Consider the following 17,279-nt stretch of genomic DNA (forward strand, 5'->3'; position numbering starts at 1 on the left):
ATAAACGAATTTAGATTTATAGTTAGCCAGGTGTTTGGTTAACCATTACGTTAGGCAGGTTATTTTTATTTTAAGACAAATTCTTTTGAAAATTCTTTTAACTCTCTCTGTTGGTTATGCATCTTTCATTGGTTGCACCCCGGGATCATCCTAGGCTGACCAGAGGCGACCAGGGGGACCACTACTGACCACTTGACCATTGGTGAGCTTGTGATGACCAATGGTGACTACTTGCTGACCAGTGGTGTACGAAATTTCCCCCTCTCTTATTTTATTGATGCCAAACTTACTTCTATGTTTCTGAGTACCATTTAATGGAAATATTGATTATATTTGATTTACTAGTTTCTGTTTCGTTTCTATTGATGTTTCCCCTTATCGGTATTCTCTTAAATTGGTCATTTCTGTTCTTCCATTATTAATTTCGACAATCCTAGTGGTATCTTAAGTATATGTGGTCATTTACTGTTTCTATCTTTCGGCTGGTTCTGGAATTCATGTCTGTCTCTAACAAGAACTAATGTTGAAAGACGATGTATGATAAAATACTGCTTTCATTTCTTGTTATGTCATACAATCGTTTGATTCTTTACCTTGTAAAAAGGCTTTAATCGTCGACTTTGTGACGAAGAAGTTCTTCGTGGGTAACACTGAGCTAATTGGCTGCGAATTTACAATTGTTTCTTCTTAAGACATCAAAGAAAATTATACTGAACTCAATCGTTATATTTTAGTTATTACATTATAAAGAAACTGGTTGAATCAGTGCATGCCTCGCTTCTTGCATCAATTTGCGTTAGGGATACTTGCAACCAGAGCTGAATCAGTACACACACCCAACAATACATTTAATTACTTTGATTTGATAGCAAGATGAGAGGCATTATTGTAGTTTGCGATAGAATACGATGAAAATATCAGACGAAAAGTGAAAATTTTACTTTAATCTGCAACGGTTCCACAGGCAAAGATAGCCAAGAATATGGAAAACGAGATATATAACGACCATGAGTACTAAGTCCATCCAAATGTTCGCCTCGTCGAAGTCGTAGCGCCTTAATACTCCGAGTCCATCGGTGATGCAGGGCAACTCAGGATCAATCGCTTCACAAGCTACCATTCAAAGAGACGATCAATTGTTACACTGTAATTCTTTTGTATTCATGGCATATGCAACATGCACAAACTCTTGACCTCACTAAAGAATAAATAAATAAACATCTTCAGAATATTTTCACTTACATATATTATGTACCCCGTTCCACTGAAGAATGCTGAGCGCTTCGCTAGAGTGCAGCAGCCAAGAAATGTACTTCACCCATCGAATATACAGCGGTAACGATCTTGAATCATATCAGTCATTATATGATGCGTGTTAAGTTAACTTTCATGAGTATTTAGTATTCTTTAATTGTCTCGTAAGTCAAAAGAATTGTGATAAAGAATATACCCGAGTTTTAGAAAGGGGCCCATAGTGATCATCAGAATATAATCGAAGGGCACCAAGTACGCCATTGCCAACGGCACGCTCTCGAACGCCGTCGAGAAAAAGCATCCTGAAACGCGAGTTTCATGGCATAATTTCTTATTAGCAATGGTTATTAGCGATTAGTAGACTGCGGATCTTCATGCAAATTCATATTTTTATTAATAAAATTAATGAAATTGGAGCTTTGTAAAGGGTTGTCTTAATCCCTAGATATAATAATTCGTACCTTATTTTAAGTATTTCTTATATTCTTGCATATTAACTGAATTCTGTAGTTTTTTGAAAATTAAAATTTCCCATAAATGCATAAACATCCGCAGTCTAGCGATTAGTATAGAAATTCACCACAAGCTGTTGATACGTTTATCGTGAGCAGAAGTACGAGTAATGTTAATATAAATGCTTCTGCGTTGCTCCTCAATCCGGCTAACCAGTATATTATCGACGCGAATAACAATGGCTCCACTATCAATCCGGGTATCTGAAATTTAAAATGTTTGTTCTTTGAATCCCTCGAGTCCCACATTGCAAGAGAAATTTTAAGACATTGACCTTCAGGGAAACTTTGGGATTCCTTACACTTTAAACATTGAAAAGTTTGCTAATATTACTTGCCAAAGAGAGTATCCGTGCGACGTAGTAAAGATGAATCGGATACATTCCAGCTCGATACTCTCTCCTAAGAAGCGGTAACTCGTGCGGTATCAAAGCGAGCGTGGCGTACATCGGGAAAAATGCGTTTTCGGATACCAAAATGAAAATCACGCCCTGCGTAGCTTGGATACCCAACTGATCGGTGTTCACCGAACCCACGAAACACAGTCCAGCGATCAAAGCTACGCTCTGTAAAGTTTACATTGAATCTTAGATTTTTATCTGTTCTTCCCAACTTCGAACCCATAGAGACCTACCACTTTCTGAAGTATTCTGATGATCTGAATCGAAGGATCTCTCAAAACTTGCAAGAAGTTTCGATAAACCAACCAGTGGAGCCTCGAACAATATCGTGATCCTCTCTGTCTGCAACAAACCATTGATAAGAATGTAGACCTCGTGCAAAGGGAAATGGAATCTTCATCGATTACTCACGCGATGGATTTAGAGTCGAGGAATAATTTCGGCGTTGACTGAAACATCGAAAGAAAAACGTGTTAGGGACTGTCTTAACACTTTACCGACCGATAGCCTATTAATCGACTGTTTTACCGGCCAACGCTTACCGACCGATAGCCTATTAATCAACTGTTTTATCGGTCGACGTTTACCGACCGATAGCCGATTAATCAACCGCTACCGGTCGGTAAAGTGTTAAAATAATGACAAATAAATTACAAATACTTTAACGCACACCATTTCAAAGCCTTCTGTGATCTCTGTTTTAGAGAACACTTTGATATAATAGATGAGCTTCTTACGTTCGAGGAATTTCCCAATTGAATTTCTTTCATCAAGATGTAATCGATTTCATCGGATGCTTCGCTGGTCAGAAAGACGTCGCATACTTTGCGTGCTGTTTCCTCCCCGCCATTTTCAGCCCTCGGTCCAGTAGCCACGATCGCTATTAGAAAGTCAGCCGGATTGTAATTCCGTGGACACTCGTATCCCTGACTGAAAAACAAACGAATTAATTAAAAAACTGAAGCTCATATATACAAACGTAAGGTAGGTCGATCGCTTGCGAGAGGAACGGTCCCTCTGGCGGCGAGTACGGGAGATCATGGACCCCACACTACTAGTATCTACTTTAACCTCTTCAGAGACGATTTTTATTTTTTTATAATCTGTAGTGAAAATTTTGGTCTATTTATTATCGACAGTAACTATAATTATAAAAAACTAAACGTCCACATATGTGGCCAAGGGCCTGAAGAGGTTAAACGTGCAAACTTTCATTGTACAACAGTATCATTAATACCTACCTTGCGAAAAATTGTGCTGCCCATTCGGTACGACCGGCAAAAGCCACACGACCTTCCGCTATTAGGATTATTCGATCGAACGAATCGAATATAGCAGAACTCGGTTGGTGTATAGTACATAGTACTGTTCGTCCCTGAGCAGCGAATGTTTTCAACTGGGTGACCAAGGAATTCGCCGAATGGGAATCCTGACCGGTGGTTGGCTCGTCCAAAAATAGTATTTTCGGATCGATCAGCAACTAGAAAAAATATAAAAATTGAACCTTGAAAGTGGAAATTACGCGCGACCACAGCATGACCGAGTTTGAACTCTGAAAGACAAACGTCTTGTATATCAAGCGTGCAAGACGATGCTGTAACAAATTCCCAACATCTCTATAAATAAAATACACAACACAACACGATCTTCGATTGTATGTAATTTATATTGCGGACAGACGATACGTTCCTCGAAAAAATGTGTTCCAAGAACGCAGAATGTTCGACAGGTCACTTTATATGTCGTAACATAATACAGTTAGATTGATATAACGTGATCGCTGCTTCGATGAGAAAGAAACCAGAATTATTTTGATTTATACACATTCTTATGCAGTTATACGCATTGTTGGTAGATAACAGTAGAAAAGTGAAAAACGAAATGTACTTCTGTAGCATATCGTACTTCTGTAGCAAATGCCAGCCTCTTCTTTTCGCCACCAGATAGTACTTTGTCGTCGACGCCATTGCCGATTCTCGTGTCGCGTCTGCTCGCCAGGCTGACGTCTTGCAACAAGCGGTCAATTTTCTCTCGAATGTCCGACACTCGCGTGCTTTCGTCAAGTTTCATTCGTGCCTGTAACGTTACAACAAATCGAGGGTTAGGTCTGGGTTAGGTCTGGGTTCGTAAAATGAATGGCTCACCATAAACCAAAGGTGTTCGATGACCGTCATAGTCTCGACGAATATGTCATCTTGATGCATGTAACCACTGTTCACCATCATGTACGACGAATCAACAGGCACACCATTTGCTCGTATGTCGCCATGGACCAGCAGTTCGGCTAGAAGGAACCCACGTGAACTTTACGTATTTGCAACGAGGTTTTGAGGCTATAATATATATCAATGATAGGAACACTTACGTCCAGTACGAAATGCTAGTGCCGTCATCAGTGAACTTTTACCAGCTCCGCTAGATTAGGAAAAATCAGATCTGTATAACGTGTGTAATATAAACGTTAATTACAGTCAACATGGTTGGAAATTTAAAAATGGAAATGGTCTCGAGCTGCGAGCGTTCGTCTATTAAAAATGTAATAATTTATGACGTATAAAGATGCTGTGAACAACTTGCCTCGCACCGATGATCGCTGTTAGATCGCCGGGTTTCGCCGCACCCCGCACTGAAATCGATCATCGACCGCAATGTTATCGACCATCTGTTCGATCCAATAAATATTTCTTCTATCTACGACCGAGGTTTCCGTAAAAATCAAATCACACACCGTTGTCGATCAGTTGCTTGCTCACGTTTCTCCGTCCACGATCCATCGCGTACACCGACAGTCCGCGCCAGGAAAGCGTCACCCCTTCGAACTGGATCGTTTCCGGTTCCCTCAAGTTCTCGTAATTCCGGCGGGACCACCGACTTTCCCCGAAAGCGTTCATTCTTTTCGATAATTATCAACCTTAGAGACAAACAGAATTTTATACGTAATCTTAACAATATTTACACAATGTTAAACTATGATATTTTTACATACAGTTCAAAGTATCATATGATTTATAACTATATTAATTGGATATTTATCAATCGACTCTGACTTCAAATACTGTACAGGGGTGTTCGGTCAACCGTGGGAAAATTTTTAATGGGGGATTCTAGAGACCAAAATAAGACGAAAATCGAGAATACCAATTTGTTGATGGAGGCTTCGTTAAAAAGTTATTAACAATTAAATTCAAAAATTTCAAATCGTTCTGGAAAAAATATTTTTGGTTACGGGGGTCAATTACAAGCATTTTTGGTGAATAGACATACCCCCGAAATCCTGCTCGTTTTCTAGAAAAAAATTCGAGAAGGTGTGAAATTTTAAGACGAAATTAAAAAATTTCAAATCCTATTAAAAAAATTATATTTAGTTACAGGGGTCAATTACAAGCATTTTTGGTGAATAGACATATCCCCGAATTCCTATCCATTTTCTAGAAAAAAATTCGAGAAGGTATGAAGTTTTTCGACAAAATTAAAAAATTTCAAATCGTTCTGGAAAAATTATTTTTTGTTGCGGGGGTCAATTACAATAATTTTTGGTCATTAGACATGTCCCCAAAATCCTACCCATTTTGGAGAAAAAAATTCGAGAAGGTGTGAAATTTTAAGACGAAATTAAAAAATTTCAAATCCTATTAAAAAAATTATATTTAGTTACAGGGGTCAATTACAAGCATTTTTGGTGAATAGACATATCCCCGAATTCCTACCCATTTTCTAGAAAAAAATTCGAGAAGGTATGAAGTTTTTCGACAAAATTAAAAAATCTCAAATCGTTCTGGAAAAATTATTTTTGGTTGCGGGGGTCAATTACAATAATTTTTGGTTATTAGACATATCCTCGAAATCCTACCCATTTTGGAGAAAAAAATTCGATAAGGTGTGAAATTTTTCGACAAAATTAAAAAATCTCAAATCATTCTGTAAAAATTATTTTCGGTCGCGGGGGTCAATTGCAATAATTTTTGGTGGATAGACATACCCCCGAAATCCTGCGCATTTTCGAGAAAAAAATTCAGTATGTTCGAAACTTTAAACGTTAATAACTTTTTAACAAAGCCTCCATCAACAAATTACAATTCTTGATTTTCGTCTTATTTTGGCCTCTGGAATCCCCCATTAAAATTTTTCCCATGGTGGCCCAACACTCTGTATGCATATATTTTATAAACTAAACGTATATGTAATAAAAGCAATCGAAGAATACAATTTAATATTTATCTACGAGGATTTTTATTACTGAATGAATGTACTGTTAGTGTTTCGTTTTATAAAAATATGGAAACTTTTTAATCATTGCTAAAATATTACCAGCCAGTCGAGACTCTATTTTATTTTCACTTGTATTTCGATTCGATCTTCGAAAGTCGAACGATGGAATACGACCAACCGACCGATAGAACCGAGTCGCTCCGCAAACGAGATTGTTACTGAATTCAGTTCGCAACAGCTCTCGCCCTGCCACTATCCTTCCCCTTGTACCTTCTAGGACTGGGATTACATGTACTGGGACTGCATTTTCGCTTGTACGTATCATATGACAAACAGTCGATTTATGAAAACAATTTTACATAGTAAAAATGCAGCCTATTTCCTTTATGTATGCTGATCATTTCTTTTGCCCCTTGATCCTTAAATCCAATCGAAATATTTCAAGAATGTTATATGTTTTTAAATTTATAGCAATATTCATCACAGTCATTTAACAGTATTTAAACGACTAAATTATTTGATTTTAATCGAATGAACAAAATCAACGTTTCGACTTCTTTGTTTTGGGTCCTCGTTAAGAACTAAAATGTGTATAACAAAACGCTTAATGGACGCCATTTTGAACATTTATTGTGTAATACATAAATTTGTTTCGCAGCTGTCTAAAAAATAGACGAGGGGGAGACGAGAAACGGGGCCAGATTAGACGTATTATAGTAATCGAAGAAGGAAACCCTACACGGGTCTCGCGCAAGGATTATGCGTCGTAGGAATTCTTTGCTTCGTTCTATGCATTTATGCTCTTCTTACACGGCGGGGTCATTCCACGCGAAATCAGCTCAAAAACAATTCAAGGGACCAGGAGAAAGTTTTCCTTCGAACGTTCGTGATAACGCAGCCGATTTATTGTCTACACCTACCGCTCGAGTCAAAACCTACCACTACGTGGAACAAAATTCGCGTTGGACGGTGTTGTCGAACAAATGCACGTATCACGTTGTACAACTGCCATTTCTTTTCTTCCTCCGATATGCGCTCGCACGGTATGAATTACAACCGGTTTGTTAAAGATATTGGAGCATATGCTTGGAAGGGGGTGGCGAACGACGGTGTCCGTTGCCCGCCATCCGCAAGAGAGACTCGTAACCCGCAAAGAGGTTAACAGGAAATACCGAGAGTTCGAATTGCGTCCAGCCTCGGCTGTCCCGTTAACTTTTCCTAGTCTTTTTCTTTCGATCATCGTTTTCACTCCCTTTCTTCCCCCCCTTTGTGGTAAAGGAGTGTCACTGAGAGTATATAATTCCTCGACATCGATCGCTTATGGAATCGGTTGAGGTTCCGTCCGCGTAACAACAGCGCCAATGCGTTTGTTTTATGAACTAACAACGTTGGGCAAATCTTAATTACGAATAACGAATAAAAATGTTGGATTCATTCGTAAAGCTTCTTCTCGTGAAATCTTCAGGAATCCGTTGTTAAATTATAATTTGCAAATTAATTTTTATTCGTTATTCGTGAATTGCATAGTTGTAAGGAAGTCACAAACACGAAGGTTTTGAATTTTATATTAATAATCACTCGAAAACAGATGATACAAATTACGAGGAGGTCAGCATTGATCGTCGATGTACTAGATTCAGTGTGCAGGTACAGAGAAAGAGAAACGACGTTTCTTTGCACAGGATCCGAATCAGACGTTCGTAATTTCTTATTACCCTGCTGGTTGTGCGCGGCCACCAGTATGGCGGCAGTTGCAGTGGCGTTAATATAGATAGGAGCGTAAATGTTCCGTCCCCACGGGTACCGTGACACAAGGCAGAGCTCGTTTAATTTGTTAACGATCGAAATATCAGAATATTTCATCTCCAAGTATATAAAAAATATACTTGCATACATTAGTAAAATACATTACATTAGTAAAATATGTCTTCCATTATTCTCAAATATCAGAACAGATATTTATCTCTAGGTATATAAAAAATATATCAGGTCGTCCCATAAATTCATTCCGCAATTTTAAAATCATTTATCAACCGGCGGATAGGTGATCCAAAACGCCGCCAAGATGGCGTCGAATGTTCCGTCATGTAGAATTCAGAGGAAAGCTCTGCCTGCCTAGACAGATTTTTCAAGCTCCCATCTGTACGTGCTTGTGTTCCTTTTTTCTCTCCTGTTTTCTAGCTCCGTTTGGTACGTCGAGTTTTCGAAAGCAGAGCAAGAAATGCTAGAAAACGGAACACGGCGATTAAGGAGAAAAGGCATATAATGTCCGTCCAGAAGTGTTCCTAAAACCAAAAGCAGAGTTAGATATAGGCTCTTCGCTTCAAATTAACCCTTTCGAAGATTAAATTCACCTTGTGGGCGACTCAAAAGTAAAGTAATTTCTGACTGTGGAATAGATTTTAACAAAACAAGTTTGTAGAAAAACTGGATGTGCACGGAAATGAGTGTGACTCGCAAAAGGGTTAATTTGGAAAGAAATGCCTGTGTACCTCTTTGAAATTGTATATTTGTAGAACCATTCGTCCAGATTTCGGGCATGTTGCGTTGCTTCTTGTACACTCTATAGTCTCCACTCCCGACCATTGATTAATGAGAAGCGCTTCGTTACCATAACGAAACCAAGACAAGTACGAAAACCATTCGAAATAGGATGGAATGGATCTGTGACGTTTAAAGTACAAAATTTAAATCGTGGCATTTTTAGAACTTTACATTACATCCACTAGCTCTACTACAATTTATGTGTATTTGTAAGTTTCATTATAGTTAAATATTTCGAATTGTAGTGCTTACGCTGTGTTCAGAAAGTATCCACCGAATAATAGAAACGGTATTATCACCGGGGGCCCTATAGATAACGCCATAGACAAGCTGTTGCTAATGCAGGATATCAAGTAGCCTAAAAATATTAAACGGAGACACGGTTAAAGTTTCTTCCAGCGAGTTACATCGATCTTACCGAAAGACGTGGAGACGTTCGCGACTAATGCAACAACGCCAGCGGTGATGAAAAAGTGATCGATCCCTGGTTGTAGTCCGATCATTGGATAAGCAATGATGGTGAACATTAGTGGCACGGCTACGAAGACGGGCGCTTCGGCCAATGTTTTACACAGAAAGTAGACATCGGTACGGTACATCCCGTTTCTATGCTCGCGCAAAAATATCGGCAATTCCGCACAAAATACCTACAACGCAGAACATACGAATCGCTTTCATTCGTTTTTTAATTCACGTTTGATTTATACGGGGGGAATCCTTACGTTTATAACGGCGAATACGTTTTGGAAGGTCATGTTCGTAAGGAATATAAACAAAGCACCATTAATGTTCATAACTCCGTCCTGATCGAGCCGCTGATTGAAGTAAACGATTCCGATCAACAGCGACACCATCTAGGAAATAAATTTAACATTTTGTAATATTGTATTTACGCTATATGAAGGCTACTGTACGCATCGAGGTGTCTCAGAAAATATTGTCCACTTTGCTTTACAGTTGTTTTTAAATCGCTTATCTAAAATGAAGTAGACCTACGACAGTCTGTAGCAGACGAATTTTAATAAGGATCGGTTCCTTGATCACCGACAACCAAGAACGCCAGAGAACCGCACGGAATTGTTCGCACCAGCTTGCTTTGTACGGCGATCGGTTCTCGTGATTCTTCGAGTCTCGTAGCGAGTCTTCGAATTCGCCGTTCGTCGCCTCCGCTTCCAGCGCGATTTTAATGCCCTGATCGCTCTTTTGAAACGCGTCGCAAACCGTGTTTATCGCGTGACGACATGATGCCTCGCGTCCTGGCACGACAGCCAACATCTGCACGAAGTAGTCGGCTGGATTGTAGTTGCTTGGACAAGCGGCACCTAATCTGAAAGTATCGTTCAGTCGTCTTGGATCAGCGATACAATTACATACACATCTGTAGAAACATTGTAAAGATAGCTGAAAACGGTCATGGTAGATTTTGCTCTTACTCACGTTTCAAAGAAAGTGCATGCTTGGAGGCCCGTGCCCATGAAGGCTACCCTTCCCTCAGCCATCAGTAGAATTCTGTCGAAGAGGGCGAACAATTCCGAAGATGGCTGATGTAACGTGACGACGATTGTCTTGCCACGTGCTAACACATCAATGTTGTTCTATCAGCGTTGTTTGCAAAAAGAGGATCAATAGTAACAGGCTACGATTTCAATAAAATTGCTTGGCAAGTTTGTAACGACTAATATGATAATTTAGATGACCATACGCCTTTAGGAGAAAAGGGTTTTCTTTGTGAAAAAGATGTTCTAGAAATGTTAGCTATTATTCGTATCAGGTACTACAATATTTCTCAGTCGTCTACCACCTATTAATAATTTTATTAAATTCGGTGTCTGTCACTAGTGTCTCTGGTGTTGCTGCGTGGATGTTTTCTTTTGTAGTCCATTGGGCGAGGTATATCCCACCGTATGGATACAAGACGACTCACCAGCCAAAGCTTTCAATACAGAGACTACTTGATGCGCCATGAAGGAATCCAGACCCGATGTCGGTTCGTCGCAGAACATCAATGGCGGATCCGTGAGAACTTCGGACGCAAACGACAGTCTCTTCATCTCACCTCCAGAGAGACCTTTTATTCTCCCTGGTTGACCAATCACGGTATTTCTACATTTTATCAGAGCAAGCTGGAAGAAGTAACAGCGATAAAATAATAGAAACGAGAACGTAAATGTACCACGACGATGTTGGTATCTACCTCATTGATCACTTCGTTTACTCGATGGATCCTTTGCGCCATAGGTATTCGTCGATCCATGCGCACCATAGCCTGAAAGAGAAGATGTTCCTTAACGGTCAGAGTGCCGAGAAATAGGTCGTCCTGTTGCACATAGGCGGTTCTCGATGTTAGTATCGTGGAGGAGACTCTTCGACCGTTGGCTGCCATTACACCGGACACGGTCACACCGCTGCTCGAGCGAAACGTCAACGCATTCAATAATGTTGTTTTCCCGGCGCCGGAAGATCCCATGATTACCAACAATTCGCCTGGATAGGCCACGCCACAGACTGCAATAGAATTTTTCATCTGATCGATTCATCACCATACATATGTACTCAATACCGACATTGATACTGATAAAAATACTTGTATTGATGCAAATGCAATACCGATATCGATACAAATACTGACGCTAATACTGCTACTGGTGTAAATACCAATATCAATACCGATATTGGTATCGATACTAATACAAAAATAAATACCGATACCGATTTGAATACCGATAAAAATACTTGTATTGATGCAAATACAATACCGATATCGATACAAATACTGACGCTAATACTGCTACTGATGTAAATACCAATGTCAATACCGATATTGGTACCGATACTAATACAAAAATAAATACCGATACCGATACCGATTTGAATACCGATAAAAATACTTGTATCGATACCGATGTAGATACCAATACTGCTATAAATATAGTTTTTAATATCGATACCGATACCGATAAAAATACTTGATTGATGCAAATACAATACCGATGCCGATACAAATACTGACGCTAATACTGCTACTGATGTAAATACCAATATCAATACCGATATTGGTATCGATACTAATACAAAAATAAATACCGATACCGATACCGATACCGATTTGAATACCGATAAAAATACTTGTATCGTTGCCGATGTAGATACCAATACTGCTATTGGTATTTATACTAATACAAAAATAAATACCGATACCGATACCGATACCGATTTGAATACCGATAAAAATACTTGTATCGTTGCCGATGTAGATACCAATACTGCTATTGGTATTTATACTAATACAAAAATAAATACCGATACCGATACCGATACCGATTTGAATACCGATATTAATAACATATTAATACCGATACTAATACCGATATTAATAACATATTAATACCAATACTGATACCGATATTAATAACATATTAATACCGATACCGATACCGATATTAATAACATATTACTACCGATACCAATACTACTGCGGATTCTAATAGACTAAATAGACTAATACCGATACCGATATAAATTGTAACTATCATTACCAACATCGCTACCGATACTGATATCGATACCAACAACAATGTCAAGATCGTTAACGATACCGATACTATTACCAGCCAGATATAAATACTAACACCGATACGAATACTAATGCAGATGTAAATACCGATACCGATATCGAATGCACTACGAAAGCATCGCAGTAGCTAGTAAAAGCTTCGCCTTGTTCGTTTCATCCGGTCTATTACATTTCTTTCGCATCATTTCCCCAACATTTGTCAATGTTCTCATACCATCTTTCAATAGATGTCTTCGTTCGATTAATTTCTTCCTGTTAACGAACCATCGGTTAAACAGTTTGTCGTCCCTTCTGGAAACGTATACGTTCAAATCGCTCCAGGTGTACGTGATCGACTCGTTCGCAGAGTTCCCAACAGGACACGTGGACGATTTTTCAGCAGCGTTCGACGAACGTGAGATCGGTTTCGGTCCGAACGACGTTTCGGAACTCGTTCCACGCGACGACCCGTCCCTTCCGACGGCTTCCTGCGATCAACGGAAGGTATAAGTGAAGCACAGCGACAGGCGCCGCGGAAATATTTCGCCCGCTGTTGGAACATTTAGAACAGAGCCCCGAAATCGTACGAGGTGAACAAAACGTTCGTACTCCCTCGCGACAATTTTTATTTTCCCCATTCGTCGCGATCGTGCGTTTACGTAATTCGACCGGTTTCCAGGAAACCGGTGACTCGAATCGTCGATAAAACCTTTAGCGTACAAAAGGAAGAGGAAAAATACGTTGGAAGCCACACGCATGATCGGTAACCCTCGTCCGTGAATTTAACGAAGCCAAACGTTCACCCCCATGTCCGTTGTCGAATAGTATCGCGCGCGCCTCTATCGGGTTACACCACGACGCGAACCGACGTGCAAATATCGCGATGGACAATATGGAAATGTTTAAAAGATCGTTCGACGTTTCTTACCAACGAGATCGTATCGTACGAGACTGCATGCGATTTTCGATTTGCGGACAACGCTCTCGTGGATATCAATGGTTCGGTTTCTTCCGTGGCAGTCATCTTTTCTCGTAGTTCGATCCGATCCTAGATCACCGGCGTGCACGATATTCCCTCGAATCACTCCACCGAATCATGTAGCGTTGATTCGTCGACGCGACGATAGAAACGAGTCAACGATATCGCGGAGACATATTTCGTTTTTAACTGAAAGCGACGTATCGTCTTCCAATAACGTGACAAGGAACGAGAGGATTTTCTATGCAACCTGTCCGTCTCTCGCGGAGTAAACAACGCGTGTGCCGCCCGGCGACGCGCTTTTCGGTGTTTTGACGGGTGACCTTCCGACGCGCCGCGACCGCTACACTCCGTGCACGCTCACAGCGCTACGTAACCTCCGAGGGATGCTCGAAAAAGGACGCGTATCGAAAAGATCCGATCCGATGCGTTCTGCACGGTACATGACGACCAGGCAGAGCTTAGGTGCGACTTAGCCGCAAAACCAAGTACATAACATTCTCGGATTGCCTGTTCTCCCACCTATCGTTCTCCGTCCCGCGCCGCCGTTCGTTCTTTCTCTGCTTCGCGTCAACTTATGTAACGCGACTCCACTGATCCACGAGCTTACCGACAACGCGGCCAATAACGAAGTAAAAGAATCTACAAGACGGCCTTGCGTGCATAATCGTGTCCGTGATAGCCATCCTCTACCATCCCCTTTGTTCTCATTCGCGTCTCGAACCGTGCCATTACAAATCGTTCGTTTCACTATTCTTTTTCGTTTCTTTTTTTCTGCTTTGTCTTGTAATATTTTACCGCTCGTTGCAACCAGCGATGGGATCTAACACTTCTATTCCGGAGCCATTAAAAAACCGTATGGTTTCTCCAAGTTTGAAGCATTTTCTTATCGTGGAATAAAATCATCTGCAATACCAATTTTTCCTAGCATAAGTATAAGTTTGACTGGAGCGACGCTCGACGATAGTTCTGACAATAGGAATCTAACAGAAATAAACGTTCTACCTTATCGATACGTAATTATTTCTCTTTTTACAATTTGTCTTTCGAAGTTTTCTGGGTGCATCTCGAACGATGGTTACAACACGTAAAGAAATAGTTTCTATAAAATACCAGCTTGATTGGATAACGAGAAAGCATGCCCCAAAAGACCTTGAAACTTATGTATAAACTTGTGATGCACGGTTTACCGTTAATCGAACCGAGCTCGTGTTTTATAGAATTTTTTTTTTCCATTTTGGAAGGAGGAAGTACTTTAACTAAAGCATTTATGATTACATAAATGTCGAAACATTTATTTAAGTCGCGGATAACCCCGATTACCAGATCTCACCGCGAGGTGGTTGCTACGAGTGGAGACCCAAAGAAAAGTAAATAGAATCCAAGTTCCATCGATTTAATTCTGCCAAGCAATTATTTAATGAAAATGAGACAAAATTGAGAGTGAAACTGATCGAAAAGGTAGATAATCAATTCGGGGCGACCAACAAAGACAGATACATGTTGCCATGCACCCCTTTATAACCAAACTGTTTTCTTACATCAGACCAACGAGTTAATTTGAGAGAAAATTTCTCTCTAAAATATAACTAAGAAAATTAATTCTTTATTTCGTTATCATTATCGTTAATGACGCACCTATCCTACGTTTTACTTTAATTGATACAGATTGACTATTCCCGCCATAATGAAATCCATTTACGCTAGATACACATGAACGCTGCGTCGCCGTTACGACAGCAAAAGATATGAATTTTACTGTCGCGTGAAAACGGGTCTTAAGCTCGTGGAACTATCTACGGTCATTTCTATTTATCCATAAATAGCGTTGCGATTTAAATGGATGATGCCCCTAATTTTTCAGTTTCATAAAACTAACCGAACACCTTACGTTTTCGAAGCTCGATTATTCTTTAATTTCTTTTCTTTATGATAGATATTCTTTTTTCCATCTATATGTAATTTCATATTGCTACAGTTCCTTCCAATGTTGCACATTCTACGTTTATTATATGTTTACACAAAATTCGTTGAATACTTAATTTTAAGAATCCTTCGTGAATTATGAGGCTGCATAAGATATTGATAAAGACACCTCGATGATTATTAATTCGTGTATGAAACTAAATGACGGTATTGAACAGCACCTCGGTTTACATCTTTCGTCATAAATGAACAGTTGACTCGACACGTCACAGTTGCAACAATTGGAACGTTACGAGCGATTTGTTGTGGTTTTAAACATATGTATACGTTAACTGTCTCGATTCCAGCTACGGTAGGATCTTTCCCCCATTATTAAATTAACGCAATTTCGTTCGTGTAGTTTTAAATGGTTCTCTATTTTCAGGTTAAATACATTTCGTGACAATTTGCGAGACCGTATGACAGATGTTATAGAATAAGCTTGAGGAATATCGGTTTCAAGAAACTCGATACTGTTTGGTTTACAATGAAGGTCGAAACTAACTGCATTTAAAAATTTCTTTTGCAATAGAATAACTATAAAGAGTTACTAATGTACATATATTAAGGTGCCTTATTTGCTAATTAATGTAGAAGAAAGTTCATTCGGGCAACGATCAACAATGGATGTAAGTTTATTGTTTCGAGCCAGTGTGAAGACCGTAAGTCTTCGCAATAAGGATCTAGGGTTTCCAACCAATACGCAACCTCTTAAGAAGACTAGAAACAAAAGTCCTTTCTTTATAAAAGCACAGGCAGTTGTAGTACAAATTTCTAAATTACACGAATTCTTGTTAGAAAACCGCAAAGCATATTTGAACTTTTCCAACCATTTGTCCTATGTACCTAGTATGAGCGATACTGATCGCGATGAAATAGATATCGGGGCGCAAAAGATAATGACCACCTGTTCTCAGTTAATCAAGGATTTACGAAGAGAGATCGCAGACGCAAAGGTCTCACCGCAAAATTTGGAGCATAGGGAAATCATGTTGCTGTTGATAGAAGAGTATCTGAAAAATGTATGTAAGATTTATTCAGAACAAAAAGCAATGCGCGTGAAGAGAGCGATGGAAGTGAGAAAAATAGCAAAGTTAGAGTTAGAACCTAAACCTGTAAAACGGCTAGAACTTGAAGCAAAAAAATCGAGTTTGAATGCGGATGAAAAACTAGAAGAGAAAGAAAGTAAAACCGATTCTAACGACTCTAGTCCTATGAAAATACAAGAAATAAACGGAGACGTTAATTCGTTGATGTACGAAGAGGAATTGTCACCTGAAGATATACAGCTGTTCGAAGCGGAAAATGAACAGCTGTACAACGAACTTAACACGATCACGGAAGAAGTGAAGCAAATAGAGAGCAAAGTAGTACATATAGCTGAGCTACAGGAGATATTTACGGAAAAGGTTTTAGACCAAGATAAAGATTTAGATCGTTTGATGACGACGGTCGTTGGATCGACGGAGAACGTGACCGAAGCTAACGAACAAATCAGACAAGCTATTCAACGGAATGCAGGGCTTAGAGTATCGATACTATTCTTCCTTTTAGTTATGTCGTTTTCACTGTTGTTTCTAGATTGGTATAATCCTTAAAAGAAAGAAGTATTTTAGTAATTTTATTAAATTACTTGTACATGCACTCGAAGGATGTTGTACATTATTGTGAATACTAATATATTGTTAGTTTTTAAATGATAATGAAGAAAAACTTTGCCAAAATATGTCACTGTATTTTATCCCCAAAACATTTTACATAATAGCTACATCTTACATAGTAAAATTTGTAGTATATGTATATATTTACTTATATACACGCATTCGCACATGTGCACTTGCCGCGTACATTTTTAATCGTCT

The 17,279-nt window shown here is 39.3% G+C and overlaps 2 protein-coding genes across 2 annotated transcripts; one reads left to right on the forward strand and one right to left on the reverse strand.

Annotated features, from left to right (window-relative positions):
- Positions 1-937: 937 nt before the first annotated feature.
- LOC122404752 (ABC transporter G family member 3-like) lies at positions 938-13,906 on the reverse strand. Its single transcript, XM_043408975.1, is given in 24 exon segments — positions 938-1,113; positions 1,243-1,343; positions 1,451-1,556; positions 1,835-1,991; positions 2,036-2,332; positions 2,401-2,539; positions 2,879-3,097; positions 3,409-3,647; positions 4,073-4,243; positions 4,312-4,451; positions 4,533-4,582; positions 4,745-4,793; positions 4,896-5,069; positions 8,559-8,661; positions 8,869-9,040; positions 9,173-9,278; positions 9,339-9,567; positions 9,643-9,774; positions 9,917-10,247; positions 10,358-10,496; positions 10,845-11,043; positions 11,115-11,425; positions 12,709-12,961; positions 13,402-13,906. Coding segments are annotated over 24 exon segments (4,089 nt in total). The 5' UTR covers positions 13,498-13,906.
- A 1,504-nt stretch (positions 13,907-15,410) lies between these two features.
- Positions 15,411-17,015, forward strand: LOC122404688 (syntaxin-18). Its single transcript, XM_043408876.1, has 2 exons — positions 15,411-15,730; positions 15,803-17,015. The coding sequence occupies exon 2, from the start codon at positions 16,041-16,043 to the stop codon at positions 17,013-17,015; it is 975 nt and encodes a 324-aa protein (XP_043264811.1). The 5' UTR covers positions 15,411-15,730; positions 15,803-16,040.
- Positions 17,016-17,279: the final 264 nt, after the last annotated feature.

This window comes from Colletes gigas, unplaced genomic scaffold (assembly GCF_013123115.1).
Source record: "Colletes gigas isolate AHSC1104 unplaced genomic scaffold, ASM1312311v1 Colletes_gigas_Sc00003, whole genome shotgun sequence".
Lineage (NCBI taxonomy): Eukaryota > Metazoa > Arthropoda > Insecta > Hymenoptera > Colletidae > Colletes > Colletes gigas.

What these genes read in the sequence shown, in the direction of transcription:
- LOC122404688 (XM_043408876.1), top strand. Translation starts at nt 16,041, where the DNA reads ATGGATGTAAGTTTATTGTTTCGAGCCAGTGTGAAGACCGTAAGTCTT.